Consider the following 18,559-nt stretch of genomic DNA (forward strand, 5'->3'; position numbering starts at 1 on the left):
CTGAAGCCTGTGCTCCTGCCTCCCGAAGGTCCAGGATTGCCTTCGAATCTGTCTGCTCTTAGAGTTCTGTCCTCTGAAGGCCTGTTCGGTACCTCCCTGTGAGATGCAGGCATAGTCTATCCTGCAGAGGACTGCTCTGAGCAGAGCACGAGCCCTGCACAGACACGCCTCGGATGTGTGACGGGTACACTTTACCCTGTGCCATGTGACCTTTGCCCTCTGAGTTTTCCCACTAGTTCATTGCATCCCCCAGGCCGAGGGTCATGGTCATCCCTGGAGCCAGGTCTTCCCTCACAGAGGGCACAGTGAAATGTTTGCAAGTGTTCAAAGAGTGTCCTCTGTGCCAGCCAGGGAACTCAGGCAGGGCTTGCTTCCTGGAGGAGGTGACATCTGAGCAGGGTCTTGATAATGAGTAAGGAGTTGCCCCACTGACAGGATGGGGGAGGGCATCCCACACAGAGGAAACCATGTGTGCAAAGGTGCAGAAGTGTGAGAGAGCAGGACTGTGAGCTGGGCATCTTGCAGAATTCCGACAGCAGGGGTGGCGCCAGGGGGATGCACAGAGCCAGCTGGCTCACCCTGCCCGGCAGGGAGTTCTCGAGAGAAGCACCAATGACATGTGTCCTGGAAGCAGGAACACTCCATGCTTAGGGGACTGCTTCCAGGCACGGGGGCTTTCCGGGGGATCCGTTTCCCAAATGCAGCACATCACAGAGCTGAAGGCAAGCCGGAGGCGGCATCTTGATCCGTGCCTTTGTTTTTCCCCAGAGAAGGGAACCGGAGACGGGAGAGGCTGTCCCAGGTCACACAGCAAACATCGTTTGTTTCCAGTTTCTGTTGAGATAGAACTGGCCTGTCCCCCTTCTGAGAGTTTTGTAGCCCCAGATGCACTTAATGAGCTTTGGGGACTGTCTGCCCAGAAGCCCCCAGGCTCCACCGCAGAAGCCAAGGGGAAGGGAGTGTTTTTCTCCTGTCTTTTCTGGGAGCAGGTGTAGGAGGGGCAGGGCTGAGGTTCTCGCTCCCTAGGCGGGCCTTGCCCAGCTGGGAAGACATCCCAGCGAGCTCCTAGTCAACACCTGGCCTAGGATTCCACCAACCATCTATACCCAGATACTGCCTTTGCTGAACCCTGAGACACACTCTTTCCCCAGACATTGTCTTCTGAAATTGGGGTGTGCCTCCCACATGTTTTATATGCTTAATGGAATATTTGTTCCCTTCCATCTGAAAAGCCGTTGCCATATTGATGGTATAGAGCTGAGAAAATACGGTAGCTGCCTTTTTTTCACACAGCACAGTCATCCCTTGGTATCCCTGGGGGAATTGGCTCCAGCACCACTCCCTTCATGCCCCTCGCCCAACAGATACCAAAATCTGACGATGCTCAGGTCCCTCATGTTAAATGGCGTAGCATTTGCTTATATCATCCTCCCGTATACTTTAAATCATCTCTAGATTACTTATAATACCTAATACGATGTAAATGCTATGTAAATACAAGGTAAATGCTATGTAAATTGTTGCCAGCCATGGCAGAATCAAGTTTTGCTTTTTTGGAACTTTCTGGAAGTTCCCCCCCCCGAATATTTTCGATCTGCCATTGGTTGAATCTGCAGATATGGAACCCAAGGATATGGAGGGACCAACTGCAATTCTTAATTTGGAAAACAGAAAGAGGCAAGGTGTGTTGGTCAATGGCGTCTAAGGCCCAATGCAGGTTCTGTTGCCGCCACCTGGAACATAATTTCTCCTCTCCTAGACAATGGCTGACCAAACCAGTTAACCACTTTTTCATTCATTTGTTCATCCATTGATTCATTCATTCTTTGCGTAAATATATCCCAAGTGCCTACCACGTACCAGTGAGGGGGGCGGGGCAGGACACAGGGCAGCCTAGTAAGGGGGTCGGGCTGAGAACATGCTGCCCTGACTGGGAGGGACAGCAAGGAGGAAAGAAGTGGACGGACAAGGAGGGGCGGCAGGCTCCAAGGGGCATGTCCAGGGGCATGCCGACATTTAGACAAAGCAGCTCATCGAGGGGACAGAGTCCCCAAAGACAGCCAACCACGTGCTGTAGAGCAGGCCCAGCTATGTTGTAGCGTCCTGCTCTGAGAACCACGCGACTCCCCGCCAGCCTGCAGCTGCCCACGATGGTCACCCGGCCCTTCTGCACTGCCTGCTCTTGCTCTTCTGGGACGCGAGGCCTTTGTCATAGTGAGGGAGTAAACCCCTCCCAAGTCCAGTCTGCCGCTAACACAAACCACGTGTGGACCTCCACGCCAGCCTCCACGGTATTTTCCTTGGACAGCCTGTCTCCTCTCCCTCCACCACAAGCTGTGTCTTAAAAACTGCTGATGGAGTGTTCTCTCGTTCCCCTTGTGATGTGGCAGCTTGACGTGGCTCCCCCTCCCTTCCTACCCCCCAAGACTGACTCACTTTCCTCCTCAATTTTCAGTTCCCTGCACCCTCAGCCCAACTTCCTTTTATTATCTGGGGGAAGGGGTGTGGACTTTCCAGTTTCCAAGGATACCGTCTGCAGTTGGACTTTGCCCGCATGCCTCTGGTCCTGCCGCTGCAGACATCCCGGGTCTGGGGGGTCCCTACAGAGGGTCTGGAATGCCACCCATGTCTGTTTCAAAGCCTGTGAGTGCCAAGTGTGACAGTTCCCTGGATAGAAGCAGCCTGTGGCCTGTGAACCCAGACACACTAAGACCAAAAACAAAACAGCTCGCAGGCCTCTGATCACCTGTCCTCGCGAATAGCAGTCATACAGATTGCAGTTACCGTTGACGGGAGGATAAAATGAAATAAAGCTAGATACGGCTAAAAGAGGAGAATGAGTCCAGCCCTGTGCCACTAGTCACGTGAGGCTATTTCAATGTAAATTTAAGTTAATTAAAATTAAATAAAATTAAAACGTCAGCTTCTCAGTCGCGGGAGCCACATTTCAAGTGCTCAGTAGCTAGCCCTCCAAGGGCTGGTGGCTGCCATAAGGGACAGCAGAGATATAGAACATCTCCATCATCGTAGAAAGTTCTATTGGAAAGCCCAGCTCTGGCCACTGAGGAGACCTGGGTAGTCGGAGGAATTTTACCAACCTTAAAACACAGCCTCATTGTGGAATATTATTCAGCCTTAAAAAGGAAGGAAATTCCAGCACATATTATGAAACGGATGAACCTTGAAGACATTATTCTGAGTGAAAGAAGCCATACACGAAGGACAGATACTTATATGCAGTGCCAAGCATAGTCAGATTTATAGAGATAGAAAGTAGGATGGTGGTTGCCAAGGGCTGGAGGAGAGGAATGGGGAGTTAGTGTTTAATGGATATAGAGTTTCAGTGTGGGATGATGTAGAGGTTCTGGAGATGGAGGGTGGTGATGGTTGCACAACAGTGTGCTTAATGCCGCTAAATTATACACTTAAAATAGTTGAAATGATCGATTTTATGTTATGTGTACTCAACACAAAAACACACACACAGTCTCAGTAAATAATGAACATTTTTCCCAAATAATTCTCAGAATAACATTCATTGCAGGCAGAGTGCAAGGAGGGGGCATTTCTTGTTGAGCACCCAGTGCATCCCCACTTCACAGTTCACATACAACATCATTTACACAACCCCCCTGCCCGGCAGACTGTGTCTGTCATTCTGCAGGTAGTGAATCAGACTCATCAGGCGAGGTCTCTCGCCAAGGACACACAGCTGGCCTGAGGAATCATTAGGATTAAACCCCAGGGCTGTCTGGTCCCCAGGGGTAATGTCTGTGGTTAGAGTTTGCAACATTAAACCCAGGTCCGCTGCCTCAAATTAATAACACTTGGGGAGACACTTCAGCTCTTTGAGCTCCACTTATTTGGATAGAAGCAACTGAGGACACAGGGTGGGAGAGTAACTCTCTAAGACAGAGCTGGGGAGACCACAGGGAAATACAGTGCTGGGCAGGGCTTCTTAAGCCAGTGTGCACATGCAGATAGGGACTCAGCAGGAACTTGGGAGAGCGCATATAAGTGGGGTACAGTGGACAGATTACCTTTAAAAAAAAATAGTTCCCCTGAACGGTGTTCCAACATTGTCTTCACAAATAAAATTGAGAAGGAAAAAAAAAGATAGTGTTAGGTCAAACCTATAAATCTCTAAAAAGATGCTGCAGCTAAGATTGATTAATCACCCTGCCTTTAAAAAAGAAGCACGCTGTTTGCCTGTGCATGGAATATGAAACTTACCTGGTCTCAGGCTGATTTTTCATGTTCATGTGACACTCCGAAGCTGCCTAAGAGAGTGATCTTAGGGGAAAAGAATGGGATTTAGATTAAGATACTTGAACTGGCTGGACCACCACTTAGCTGTGTGACCTCAAAGAGTTCATTGTGTCCTGCTCCCCAGTTTCTCCATCTGTGACATGGGGGTTGTCCATTGCTTTCACAGGATTATTATGAAGGACAGATAAAATCATACGTCTGAAAAGGATTAACTGTAAACAGTCAAACCAGTTAGTAGTGGTTACTAATTATTATTTAATATTAGTAATGTGGATATTATTAATCGGAGGTACTCAGCAAACATCTGAAGCTGCCCCCACTCCCAAATTTCACTCAGATGCGTTCATTGGTCTAGCCAGTTTTTATTGAGTGCCTACTATGTGCCAGCATTGAAAAGCTCCTGGATTCAAAAAGGGAAGCCTCCCTTTCCAGCAAGGCCCACTGTGGCCTCACCAGCTGCTGAATGATGTTGAACCAAGCATTTCCCCATCACCGCACAGCACAGAATAGGGGCCAGTTGGAAATCACAAATAAAACCACAGCCTCATGGGCAGCCCTTTAGGGTTGCCAGCCAAGCTGAGTCTGACCCTCCTACGCAGGGGTGTCACATAAAACAGTGCTAAGGAGGCAGGGAGCTCCAGCCTGGATAAATGGCCCTGTTTCCTGAGCGCTGGGGAGCAATCCTTTTTAATTGCCTTAGTAGCATCTCAGAGGCGGGTGAGGCAATGGCAGAGAAGCTGTGGGCTTCTGTCTCTGGCCCTGCCCCTTGCTGGCTGCAGGCCCATGGCAGATTTCTTCACTCCTCTGGACTTCAGTTCCCTGGATAGTAATGTCCACCTTGAATGGGGTATTCTGCAGATTTCGTGAGAGGATATGTCTAAAGAACCTAACCTGTGCTTGGCATGTAAACTTGTTTCTCTTCTCTCCCACTTCAGGTCTCTCCTCCCTCCCCCTACACTATAGCTGTGCTTACTTCTCCAGGCTATTCGAAGCTGCTTTTATGCTATCAGAGGGATACATCTTTTTTTTTTAATTGAAGTATAGCTGATTTACAATGTTATGTTAGTTTTAGGTGTATAACATAGTGATTCAGTATTTTTGTAGATTGTACTCCACTATAGGTTATTACAAGGTAATGGCTATAATTCCCTGTGCTGTACAATATATCCTCATTACTTATCTATTTTATACATAGTAGTTACTATCTGTTAATCCTATACCCCTAATTTGTCCCTCCTGCCTTCCCTTTCGCCTTTGGTAGCTACAAGTTTGTTTTCTATGTCTGTGAGTCTGTTTCTGTTTTGCATAAACATTCATTTGTATTATTTTTTAGATTCCACATATAAGTGACACCGTATAGTATTTGTCTTTCTATGACTTATTTCACTAAGCATAATATTCTCTAGGTGCATCCGTGTTGCTGCAGATGGCAGAATTTCATTCTTTATGGCCAATATTCCATTGTATGTATGTATGTGTGTGTGTATATGTCTATGTGTATACACACACACACACACACACACACACACACACCCCACATCTTTGTTTTTTTTCCTCTCGTGAATTTGTTTTTGTTGCTTCTTAATCCAGTTGTCTATTGATGGGCATTTGGATTGCTTCCATGTCTTCGCTATTGTAAATAGTGCTGCTATGAACGTTGGGGTGCACGTATCTTCTTCAGTATATACCCAGGAGTGGGATTGCTGGATCATATGGTAGTTCTATTTTTAGATTCTTGAGGAACCTCCATACTGTTCTCCATAGTGGCTGCATCAATTTACTTTCCCACCAACAGTGCACAAGGGTTCCGTTTTCTCCACATCCAGAGGGACACATCTTGAGTGCCAGAGTGACTTTCTCCTTGAGGTAAAATGATGGGCCACATTCAGCCATCACTTCAGGAGGCTCAGGACTCCCTTTTCTTCTGCTTGAATCCTGGGCCCATGTACTAATCAGGATGGGTTACGATATGCTGCTATGACAACTAGCCTCACTGTACACAGGGTTTATTTCTCACTAGGGCTACATGTCCATCAGAGGTTGTTGGGGGCTCTGGACCCTTGCTGGCAGAGAAGCAACACTCTGGAGCATGGCCATCACGTGGCAGATGGAAATGAAGAGTGGTGAAACAAGCACCAGTCCTAAGTCTTCCACCCCAAAGTGAGCCACGTCTCTCCTGCTCACAGTTAATTGGCCACGTCCCACTTCAAGGGGGTGGGGATGTACAAATCTACCAAGCGCTCAGGAGAAGAACCGGAAATCTGGTGACAGCATTTATGACCACACAGCCCAGCTTTAATCTGTAAAGCCATGTTGGCAGTTGGTATCATTATGGCCAACTAAGGATGAGGCCCGAGGTATGTCACTCCCCCCGACCGCAAGTAGCAGATCCTGGTGGCTTTGTATATCCAGTCAGATACTTCACATTTATTCCTTAAAATGTCAGAGAGGCATTTAACGTTATCAGAAAACATGAAAGGTTTTCGTTTTGGGTGCCCCATCCCTGTGCTTCCTCTAGCCTCACAGCAAGCCTGCACCTACCTCTCTAGATGCTTCCTATACCACCCTGCAATGACCATTCTACTTTTCAGTCTCTCTCTAGACACTGAATCTTTTCATCGCTGCACCCCATGTGCCTGACACAGAGCCAGGCATGGAGCTGAGCTAGCCTGGGGAATTCTTAGTGGGGCAGGGGCGTGTCATGATCTCGCAGGTAATGATTAATTGAGTCTCCATAGTTTGTTCCTGAACACAGCCTGGCAGTTCTTAGGAAACAGGATGACCTGCCGTCTGTGGAATTCTGGGGGCTCTGGGGCTGTTGTTCATGCTTCAGGTCCTGTGGCTGGAGCGCCCGGGGGAACTGAGAATGGTCTCTCCCAGCTCTGAGCCTTCACTAGTCTGGCAGCTGTGGACCTAGAGGATTGTTTGCATGGATATCCTAGGTCCAGTTGACACTGCCTTCCCCATTAGTTTGGAAAGCTGAACAAAGTGAACTTTTAGATATCGAATCACACAGTTCACATAATTCCTTTAAAACGTCAGAGATGCATTTATCAGGTTTTTTTGGTTATTCTCCCCATTTAGATGCAGATGTTGGACAAATTTCCCATGGAAGGAGGACAGAAGGACCCCAAACAGCGGATCATTCCCTTTCTTCCAGGTAAGTGAGACACATGCTCTCAGATGGGGCCTCTGGGCTCCCAACACAGCTCTCAGATCTCTCCCCTCCTCCTCCTTGAGGCATTGTCCCAGTGACCAGACCTTAGTCATTTGTTGAAATCAGTGCCTAAGGATATGGGCTTTGGAGTTAGATGCTATGCTATTTACCAGCTGCTTGACCTTAGGCAAGACACTTCACTTCTGGGATCCTCGGTTTCTCCCATCTCTAAAATGAGAATAATTCAAGGTCATACAGTTTGTGTAGTGAGTGGCATCTATTATAATGGCTACTGTATTTGTTTTCTTTCTTTCTTTCTTTTTAATTGGGGTATAGTTGTTTTACAATGTTGTGTTAGTTTCTACCATACAACAAAGTGGAGTTCCCTGTGCTATACAGCAGGTTATTAGTTATCTAGTTTATACATATTAGTGCATACTTGTCAATCTCAATCTCCCAGTTCATCCCAGCCACCCCCCACCCCCTGTATTTGTTTTCTGTCGTGCATAACAAATTACCACCCAGTTAGCAGCTTAAAAGGATACCCATTTATTATCTCACAGCTCTGTTGGTCGGAAGTCCAGGCAGGCTCAGCTGGGTTCTCTGTTTAGGGTCTTAAAAGACCAAAGTCAAGATCTTGGTTGGACTGGGCACTTACCTGGAGGTTCTGGGGAAGAGTCTACTTCCAACCTCATTCAGGCTGTGGACAGAATTCGGCTCATTGCAGCTCTAGAACCCAGATACCTGTTTCCTTCCTGGCTGTCTGTTGGGAACCCCCTCAGCTTCCAGAGGCTACCTGTATTCCTCACCCATCTTCAATCTGGCAACAGGGCACTGAATCTCTCTCCCGTGCTTGGAATCTCTGACTTCCCCTCCTGCCACCAGCTGGAGAAAGCTGTCTGCTTTTAAAGGCTCATGTGATTACCTTGTACCCACTTGGCTAATCCAGGATAATCTCCCTCTCTTGAAATGAACTGAGGCATATCATATAACATGGAGTGAGATTCCATTGTATTCACAGGCTCTGAGATTAAGGTGGGACATCTTTGGGGGGCCATTTAAGAAATTCTGCCTGCCTGCATACCTGCCTGAGTGGGCCAAGCACCTTCTGAGTGCCAGGCACTGTGGAGGAGTTAATGCAACCATGGCTGGTCCCTGCTCTCAAGACATTCAGTGTCCCCTTCCCCACCAAAAAAATTCTCACCAAAGGAATAATGTCAAGGCTTCAACTCAAAAATCTGGGTTACCCAAACCAATGTTATAGCTTCAACTAATAATAGCTACCATTTATTAGATCTCTGTTGTGGGCCAGTCACTGGGCTAAGTGCTTTACATTCATTAGCTTGTTTAATCCTTAGAACAATCCTGAAGGGCAGCCATTACTATGCCCATTTCACAGATGAGGAAATTGAGGCTCCAAGAAATTATCATCACTTGCATAAATGGCAGAGCTGGGATTCAGTCACAGGTATGGCAGGCTCAGAATTCATGCCCAAAGTCAGACAGCCCAGGTTCAAATCCCAGTGCCCCTAATCATCTACTCTGTTCCCTTGGGTAAATTACTTAAGCACATGGAGTTTCATTTCTACATTTGCACATTGGAGATCATAGTTGTTCTTAAATGATAGAGTTGTTAGGAGGATTAGGTAAGTGCCTGGTATGTAACTAGCAGCAATTAAGCACTTCCTAGTATCTTCATGTACAGGTAATCGGCAAATTGGCAATCACCCTAAATTACAAATATTTAGAGCTGGCCAGCCCTTTAAATCTTTTTCGTAATGCAGACAAGGGGGCAGGCACTGAGATGGATCACCCAGGGGCCCATTCTCCCCTCCCCCACTGCAGGATTCTGCCATCAGCACATCGTGTCATCATTGAGTGAGCTTAGAGACAGGGTAGATGTATTTGCCAGGCCCCCATTTACCGGGAGATCATTGGCCTAAAAAAACCTCATGTTTTTAGTTCTTCCACGGGGAGAGAACACTGGAATTTTTTTCCTTATTGGAGGAAAGCCGGTATGCCAGCCGCAGTAGCCACATCTCAGCACCTGAAGCATGTGCTTTGGGGTTCAACAGGCCCAGTCCTGTGACCTCCAGCATACGACATCTCCCCCCCACCTTTGAGCCTCAGTTTCTCATGTGTAACATGGGACAGTGACCCCCTGCTTCACAAGCTTCTCTCCCTGGCACATGGAAGGTTCTCAGTAAAGGCAGAAACAGGGTCCTGGGACATTCCTTTGGAATTTTAGGGCCTTTCATGTCTTGGAGTCCTACTTAAATGATCAATCTGGAGATTTAAGTTGAAATGGGCTCTAAATGTATATTTTTCTTCAAGGAAAAAAAGGAAAGCAGTGAGTTATAACTCTTTGCTGGTGAAAGGCAAAACCAGCTGTGGAAAAACTTCCCAGGACAGGGAAGAACTTGAGCCGACCCTCTCCCCAGCCCCTGAAAGCTTTCATGGTTACGTAATCCTTTTCCACCCACGAATTCATGAAAATGCTGTTCTCAGGGACTTGGCTCCGTTGTCCCTGCTCAGGACACCCACTTGTAGCTTGGAGAGGCCCCGTTGGGCCCTAAGACCCCTGGAGCATCCCTTCCCAGCCCACCTCTTAGCTTTTCCTTGAGGCCGAGACCAAGGGCAGGGACGGGTGGGAGAAACGTCCCCTCTCCTAGGGGTCAGTTTTCTGCCAAGACTGCCACGTCAGCAGAACAAAAGCGAGTTTCATGTTAGCACAAAGGCCGAGAGGGGGGCGGGTGCGGGGAGAGCAGCCCTGTGCAATTTTCCATCCCAGCAAGAGCTGGGGAAGCCAACTTGGCAAAGGATGCGGCTTGAAAAATAAGAATTACAGTTTGGCCTTCCTCCACTGTGGAAAACAAAAGCCTGCTCGTTCCCACCAAAGGCTGTTCTCTCCTCTGATCACCCTTCCCATTCCAGGAAGGCTGGCCTGAGGGGAGGGCTGGGTGCGGGCTCCCTAGCCCTCCTTCTCCGTGACTCACACAGAAGCTTCACAGCAAGCAGCAGATCCGCATTTCACCTGGAGGCACCGGCCAGGGGGACGCTGGCCGCTCTGTTCTGCCCCACAGCCCAGGGCCTGAGCGGTAACTCCACTCCGCTGTGCTGTGGATAAATGATGAATTAGCCTGTCAGAGGCAGGTCTTAAGAAACCAAGTTAGGGGTTGAGGACAGGAGAGGTGCTCTTCCTTGTAGAATATAAGGCAGTATCATGTAACCTATTTTTTAAACAAAGTAATTACCCTTTTTTAAGCACCTAGGGAGGGCCAAGCCCTGTACTGGTGTATCACAGAGATGACGACTAAGAGATAGGGGCTGCTCTCCCATTTTACAGATGAGGAGACTGAGGCTCTGCCAGGTAAATGCATTTCCCAAGGCAGCACAGGAAGGAATAGACCCCCTGGGATTGGCTTGGGGCCTCACTGACCCTGTGGAGCCTGTGGCCTCCCCGGCACGTGCTACTCCTGCCGAGGGGACTTCCTGTCCCCACTGCTGGCAGGGCACCTGACATGTGCCCAGAAGCTCACTGAGGCCACACAGGAAGAGGAGTGACATTATTGTGCCACACCCCCAGGAGACGTTGAAGGCGCCTGAGTTCTTTCTTTGTTTGTTTTTTAACATCTTTATTGGAGTATAATTGCTTTACAATGGTGTGTTAGTTTCTGCTTTATAACGAAGTGAATCAGTTATACATATACATATGCTCCCATATCTCTTGCCTCTTGCGTCTCCCTCCCTCCCACCCTCCCTATCCCACCCCTCTAGGTGGTCACAGAGCACCGAGCTGATCTCCCTGTGCTATGCGGCTGCTTCCCACCAGCTATCTATTTTACATTTGGTAGTGTATATATGTCCATGCCACTCTCACTTTGTCCCAGCTTCCCCTTCCCCTTCCCCATATCCTCAAGTCCATTCTCTAGTAGGTCTGTGTCTTTATTCCCATGCCTGAGTTCTTGGTCCTCTCCCAGCCCCTGCAGGCCGGGCCTCGGGCAAATTCTCTTGGGCCGTGGTGGCTCTGAGGTGGCCCTGTGCCAGGGCGGTGCTAGCAGCATGCCCTTTGTAAATTTTTCGAGTCAGGTCACAGCCTTCTCAGTAAGAGACCTGTAGACCCCTCCCTCCACCCTTCCTCTGATTTTATAGAAGGGGAAATTATACCAAAGTGGGACCAAAATGTTTTTGGTAGGCACCAAAATGTTGTTGGTAGGCACCCCTTCTCCCATTTTGAGAAATAGATTAGAGGGCAGGAAGCGTTTGCTATGTAGGATTTCTCTTCACAGGCACACACTTCTTATTTTTCCTGAAGGTTCAGGATTCTCCTAGGAATTCTCATCTTCAAGTGGTCCCACCCATGAGGGTGGTGATTATTACTCCCACCCAGGGAAGGACTGCCCCACCCAGAATGTCAGCAGGGGCCCTCCCTGTTGGAAAGCACTAGTGCCAGGAAGGCAGGCCCCCAGTGCCTGTGCACAGAGGAGTCACACAGAGCCTGCACCTAGGGAGTGAATGAGGGAATATCATCGGCTCTAGGGAGGCCAGGTTGTAAACTCCTTCCCACTTTGCTGCATAATTTGCTTTTTTCGTTTTAAATGACATGAACATTTTCTGATTCCCAAAGCAATCAATATTTATAGTAGGCACTTTGCAGAAAGTATAAAGAAGAACACAAAAAGCCTTTGTCTTCTACCCTCGGAGACAAGCACTATGAACCCTGTGAAGCATTTTCTTCTAGATTTTTTTCTCTTCGAACAAGTGTGGTGTATCAGAAATTTGACTCACTCATCAGAATTAAACCCATCACCATTATAAAGAAAGGAGATCCTTGTTATTAAGGAATATGTATTTCATCTCCTTGTGGGTTCTTTTTTAATTAAATGGAAATGAACAAAAAAAGGATTTCTATTAGGTTGACCATATCTACTTCATTTCCTGATTGTGCCTTTTTGCCCAAGAGCACGTTGTCAGATTATTTTAAATGTGATCTTAACCATATGGTCTTTTTGGGTACAAATCTCCCTGACCACCTTGCATTGCAAATCTTTAAAAGTCAATAGGCTGTTTCCCATCATCCCTTTCGATTCTGTCCTATGATGAAAACTCTTTATGGGCCTTTCCTACCGTCTTGTCCCTGCTCACCCAAGGTTGACCCATGGAGACAGCAGTCTCACCAGCACCATCTCAGTTGAGTGGTTAACCTCTCCTCACCCTGCCAGCCTCGTAACCCAAATTCTTCTCCAGGACCTACCTCCTTGGACCAGAAGTAGGTGAAGTTCTTAGTAGGTCTCCATGCTCTGCAGTCTGGAGAGCTGTGCTCTCCCTGTGCATTCCTTTTTGATCCCTAGAGACCTCCTGGTCGCCCCGCATGAGCGTGGCGGGGGGCTTGTCTCCATCCCCCACCTCTTTGTCGCTCCTTGATGTCTTATTTCTGATTTTCCAGCCCCTGCCTCTATGACAAATCCAGAATGGTGTGGCCATGCTGTCTGGATCCTCAGTGCACGAGCTTGGCCACCATCTCCCCATGAGAGGACCTCCTTTAAGACTCTCGGGAACCCGCTGATTTGCTTGAAACAAACCTCACCCATAATGTTTCAGCATCTTGGATATTTCCTGAGACCCTCAGTGGCATCATTTATATACTTGTCTTTGCCTGTGACCCATGTCCTCTGCCCATACGTCACACTGGAGGTTCTGGTACCACACCCCAGGGCTCAGATGTCACCCAGCAAGTAGTGAATGGGCTGTTAGCATTCGGTGTGGTAGGAGGGCTTGGAGCCCTCTGTTACAAACACTTATTGGCGAAGGAATTGAAGGGATTTGTCACCCTGGCAGGTAGAATCCACCTTCATGCATTGATCAGACGTGAGTGCCATGTGGCAGGGGCAAAAAGTTGACTAAAGCCAAGTCAATCCCTATTTGGGTGGAGCCCCATGACTAGTAGGAAGGAAGAAGACATGTAAATCGACAATGTGATGTGTACAATCAGAGACAGGAACTCTTTTTTTTTTTTTAAATTATTGAAGTATAGTTGATTTACAATGTTGTGTTAATTTCTGCTGTACAGCAAAGTGACTCAGTTATACATATATATATTCTTTTTCATATTCTTTTCCGTTATGGTTTATCACAGGATAGCGAATGTAGTTCCCTGTGCTATATAATAGGACCCTATTGTTTATCCATCCTATATATACTAGTTTGCCTCTGCTAATCCTAAACTCCCAATATTTACGGCCCCCCCCCCCACCCTTGGCAACCGCAAGTCTGTTCTGAAAGAGATAGGAACTCTTAACCCATTTGAAGTGTGTAAGAGTTTCCCAGCAGGGGTAGTGGGTGGGGAAGGTATTCCAGGCAGAGGGAAAGGCACAGAATTAGGAGAGAGCATGGAGTATTGGGAAAACATCAGACTAGAGCAGAAGGTATACAAAGAAATAGGAGGGAGGGGGACTGAGCTGTTGGGTGAGGGCATATCTGAGTGTTCGCTGAACTGCTCACCGCATCTGATAATCTTAAGGTTGGACAGGGGACCTCCGATCATCAGGTCTTCCTTCCTTGGTTTGATTTCAGCTTCCCTTATCTCACCAAAACTTACCCACTGAGCCCCACTCCCTCAAGCCCTTGCACTAGAGCTGTGAACAGGGAGGGCTTTGGAGGACCAAGCATGGGGTCATCCAGGCCCTGTGGATGTCCGGCAGCCAGGAATTTAGGTACCACTCAGGCCTACCAGAGGCGGCCACATCCTCATTCTCCCAGGTTGCTGAGAGCTTGTCAGTGCTCCCTTACAACGCTGTATGCGCTCTCATCTCCTGCAGGCAAAATTCTCTTCCGACGGAGCCACATTCGGGACGTGGCCGTCAAACGCTTGATACCAATCGATGAATACTGTAAGGTAAGTCTGAGAAATGCCAACACTTCCCTGTGTCTCGTGTCTTCCCCGTGGGTAGTTTTGGGGTTTTTTTGTTTGTTTGTTTTTTTCTTTTCCTTTTCTGATTACAGGATGCCCATTGTGAAAGATCTGTATGGGTGAAAAAAATATAAAGACATTAGAAAAACCAATCACCCATGATCCTTCAACTCAGAGGCAACAATTATGAAGGTTTTTACATATCTCCTTTCTCTCCTTTCTCTCTGCATGCATTTCTTTATGGTATTGAGATCATCCCATATGTGTTATTTTTGTTGCTCTTTCTCTTTTCTCTCATATTAAAAGAATTTCCCCATGCTATTAAAAAAAACTTCTTGAACCTGCTTTTAATGGTTGCATAGTATTCCATTGTGCATGAATGTTCTAGAAGTTATTCAGCCAACCCCTGTTGGACAGTGCAGCTGGCTTCCAATCCCTTAAATGTTCTCAACCACAAGGGGCCTCCCTGCCTTTTGGTTATGTTTTGTTTGATTTGAGGCTGAGGTCAAGAAAGAAGCATATTTTTCTTTTGTTTAGCTTCCCTACTCTTTAGTATTTATTCCTCTAACTTAAAATCACTAGCAGTTTGATTGGAGAAGGGTAGGAATAGAAAAAATGCCTTAACAATGGAGCAGTGAATGCTTTCTCCCCCTAAGATCAGGAGCAAAAGCAAAGTATATTTGCTCTCTCCACCTCTGATCTACATTTTACTGGAGATTCTAGCTGGTGTAAGCAGGCAAGAAAAAGGAATAAAAGGCACACAGATTAGAAGGGACTGCCTTGATTCACAGATGACCTGACTCTACTGTAGAAAAGCATGAGGAGTCCACAAAAAAACCTGCTAGAACTTATAAATGAGCTTCGTGAGATTACAGGATTCAAGACAAATATTAAAAAATCAATTGTATTTCTATCTACTAGTAGGGAACAACCCAAAAATGAAATTAAGAAAATAATTCCACTCACAATAGCATCAAAAAGAATAAAATAATTAGGAATAAATTTAATAAAAGAAGTACAAAGTTTATACACTGAAACTACAAAACATGGTTGAGGGACGTTAAAGAAACTCTAAATGAATGGAGAGACATTCCATACTCATGGATTAGGAGACTCAATAGTGTTAAATTGGCAATTCACCCCCAGTTGACACAGAGTCAATGCAATCTCTGCCAAAATCTTAGTAGGCTTTTTCGTAGAAATGAACGAGCTGATCCTAAAGTGTATGGGCTCAGACTAGCCAAAACAATTTGGAAAAAGAACAAAATTAGAGAACAATATTGTACTACCCATTTTCCAAACTTCTTCTGAAGCTACAGTAATCAAGACTGTAGTACTGGTGTAGCACTTCCCTGGTGGTGCAGTGGTTAAGAATCCACCTGCCAGGGGCTTCCCTGGTGGCGCAGTGGTTGAGAATCTGCCTGCTAATGCAGGGGACACGGGTTCGAGCCCTGGTCTGGGAGGATCCCACATGCCACGGAGCAACTAGGCCCGTGAGCCACAACTACTGAGCCTGCGCGTCTGGAGCCTGTGCTCCGCAACAAGAGAGGCCGCGATAGTGAGAGGCCCGCGCACCGCGATGAAGAGTGGCCCCCGCTTGCCACAACTAGAGAAAGCCCTCGCACAGAAACGAAGACCCAACACAGCAAAAATAAATAAATTAATTAATAAACTCCTACCCCCAACATCTTCTTTAAAAAAAAAAAAGAATCCACCTGCCAATGCAGGGGACATGGGTTAGATTCCTGGTCGGGAAGATCCCACATGCCGCAGAGCAACTAAACGCATGTGCCACAACTACTGAGCCTGCGAGCCACAACTGCTGAGCCCACGTGCCACAACTACTGAAGCCTGCGCACCTAGAGCCCATGCTTCGCGCAAGAGAAGCCACCGCAATAAGAAGCCTGTGCACCGCAACGAAGAGTATCCCCCCTCACTGCAACTAGAGAAAGCCCGTGCACAGCAATGAAGACCTGACACAGACAAAAATAAATAAGTAAATTATTTATTTATTTATTGGGGGGAGAAAGAAAAGACTGTGGTACTGGTGTAAGGATAGGCAGATGGACCACTGGAAGAGAACTGAGAGTCTAGAAGTAAACTCTTCAGATTTATACTCAACTGATTTTCAACAAAGGTGCCAAGAAATTCAATGGGAAAGGGTAGTCTTTTTAACAAATGATGGGATCATGGGATATCCATATGCCAAAAAATAAAGAATAAATTTTTAAAATTGGACTGTGACCTCACACCATGCATAAAAAATCAGCTCAACTCAAAATAGATCATAGACCTAAATATAAAAGCTAAAACTATAAAACTTCTAGAAGAAAACATAAAAGAATCTTCATGACCTTGGTTTAGGCAAAGAGTCTTAGATGTAACACCAAAAGAGAAAAATTGATATGTTCGACTTCAATAAGCTTACACATTTCTGTGCTTCAAAAGATGTCATGAAGAAAATGAAGACATGCCACAGATTAGGAGAAAATATTTGTAAGTCATATATCTGAGAAAGGACTTGTGTTGAGACTATATAAACAACTCTTACAACTCAAAAATAGAAAGACAACCCCAGTTTAAAAATAGACAAAAGAGGGCTTCCCTGGTGGCGCAGTGGTTGAGAGTCCGCCTGCCGATGCAGGGGACACGGGTTCGTGCCCCGGTCCGGGAAGATCCCACATGCCGCGGAGTGGCTGGGCCCGTGAGCCGTGGCCGCTGAGCCTGCGCGTCTGGAGCCTGTGCTCCGCAACGGGAGAGGCCACAGCAGTGAGAGACCCGCGTACTGCAAAAAATAATAATAATTTAAAAAATAAAAATAGACAAAAGATTGAATAGAAACTTCACCCATGAAGACACACAATGCTTAATAAGCACACAAAAAGTTGTTCAACATCATTAATCATCAGGGCAATGAAAGATATTGCTGAGATGCCTACACAGCCTCCAGAATGGCTGTAATCAACAAGACACACAAGGGGTGGGGATGTGAGAGAAAGCGGAGCTCTTCATTCTGCTGGAGACATGATGGAAACCACTTTGGGAAGACAGTATGGCAGTTTCTTCAAAAGTGAAATGTATCATACGATTACTCTCAGGTACATACTCACAAGAAGTGAAAACTGTCCACACAAAGAATTGGATGCAATTGTTCATGGCGGCATTAATTCGTAATAGCCCCAAATTGGAAGCAATCTATATGTCTGTCATCTGGAGAATAGATAAAGAAAATGTGGAACAGGCATGCGATAGAATATTGTTCGACAGTGAAATACTGATTAAGGCTGCAAGATGAATGAATCTCAGAAACATGATGCCAGATGCAAAAGACTATATGTTGTATGATTCCATTTACGTGAAATGTGCAGAAAAGGCAAATCTAGAGAAAGCAGGTCAGTGGTTTCCTGGGCCTTGGGGCAGTGGAAATGGAGATGGACTGTAAATGAGGTTGGGGACATTTTTGAGGTGATGGAAAAGTTCTAAAACTAGAATGTGGTGATGGTTGCCCAACTCTATAATTTGAATTTGAATCATTGCATTGTGTACTTCTAATGGGTGGATTTTATGGTGCATAAATTATACTTCAGTAAGTCTGTAGAAAAAGTTTGAAGGGGGAAAGTGTGGGGATAGACGCCCCTCTCTTGGCAGGAAATGTCATGGAAGGGCAGAAAATCACTCCTGATTGAGCATCTTCTCTTTACCAGACATGACCACATTTCATCCCTCCGATAACATGGAGGACGTGTTCTTTTTCCCTTTGTGTTGATGAGGAAATGGAGGCCCAACAAAATTACTCACAATAACAGTATTCGAGACTTTGAGAGATGAACCCAGCCCTTTTAGGACTTGGCACTCGCATACCACTTATGGCCTCTCTAAGAAAGTACAAATTCAAGAGGCCAAAATAGTTAAGCATGTGTTTCCTAGAAGCAGTTAGACTCAGGCTCTTCTCTCTCCTAAGGATACCCTTAAAAAAGGGATGGCGGGCTTCCCTGGTGGCGCAGTGGTTGGGAGTCTGCCTGCCGATGCTGGGGACACGGGTTCGTGCCCCGGTCCGGGAAGATCCCACATGCCGCGGAGCGGCTGGGCCCGTGAGCCATGGCCGCTGAGCCTGAGCGTCCGGAGCCTGTGCTCCGCAACGGGAGAGGCCACAACAGTGAGAGGCCCGAGTACCACAAAAAAAAAAAAAAAAAAGGGATGGCGATGAGGGGCGGGGCTTGTCA

At 46.7% G+C, this 18,559-nt stretch overlaps 1 protein-coding gene across 2 annotated transcripts in view; it reads left to right on the plus strand.

Moving 5' to 3' along the window:
* SH3PXD2B (SH3 and PX domains 2B) overlaps positions 1-18,559 on the plus strand; it is a 113,734-nt gene that overhangs the window by 38,907 nt on the left and 56,268 nt on the right. For both annotated transcript variants that reach the window (XM_060008384.1, XM_060008385.1), the window contains exons 3-4: positions 7,354-7,429; positions 14,245-14,321. In XM_060008384.1, the coding sequence (XP_059864367.1) occupies positions 7,354-7,429; positions 14,245-14,321 (153 nt within the window). The remainder of the gene's footprint in view (positions 1-7,353; positions 7,430-14,244; positions 14,322-18,559) is intronic.

This window comes from Delphinus delphis, chromosome 3 (assembly GCF_949987515.2).
Source record: "Delphinus delphis chromosome 3, mDelDel1.2, whole genome shotgun sequence".
Classification (NCBI taxonomy): domain Eukaryota; kingdom Metazoa; phylum Chordata; class Mammalia; order Artiodactyla; family Delphinidae; genus Delphinus; species Delphinus delphis.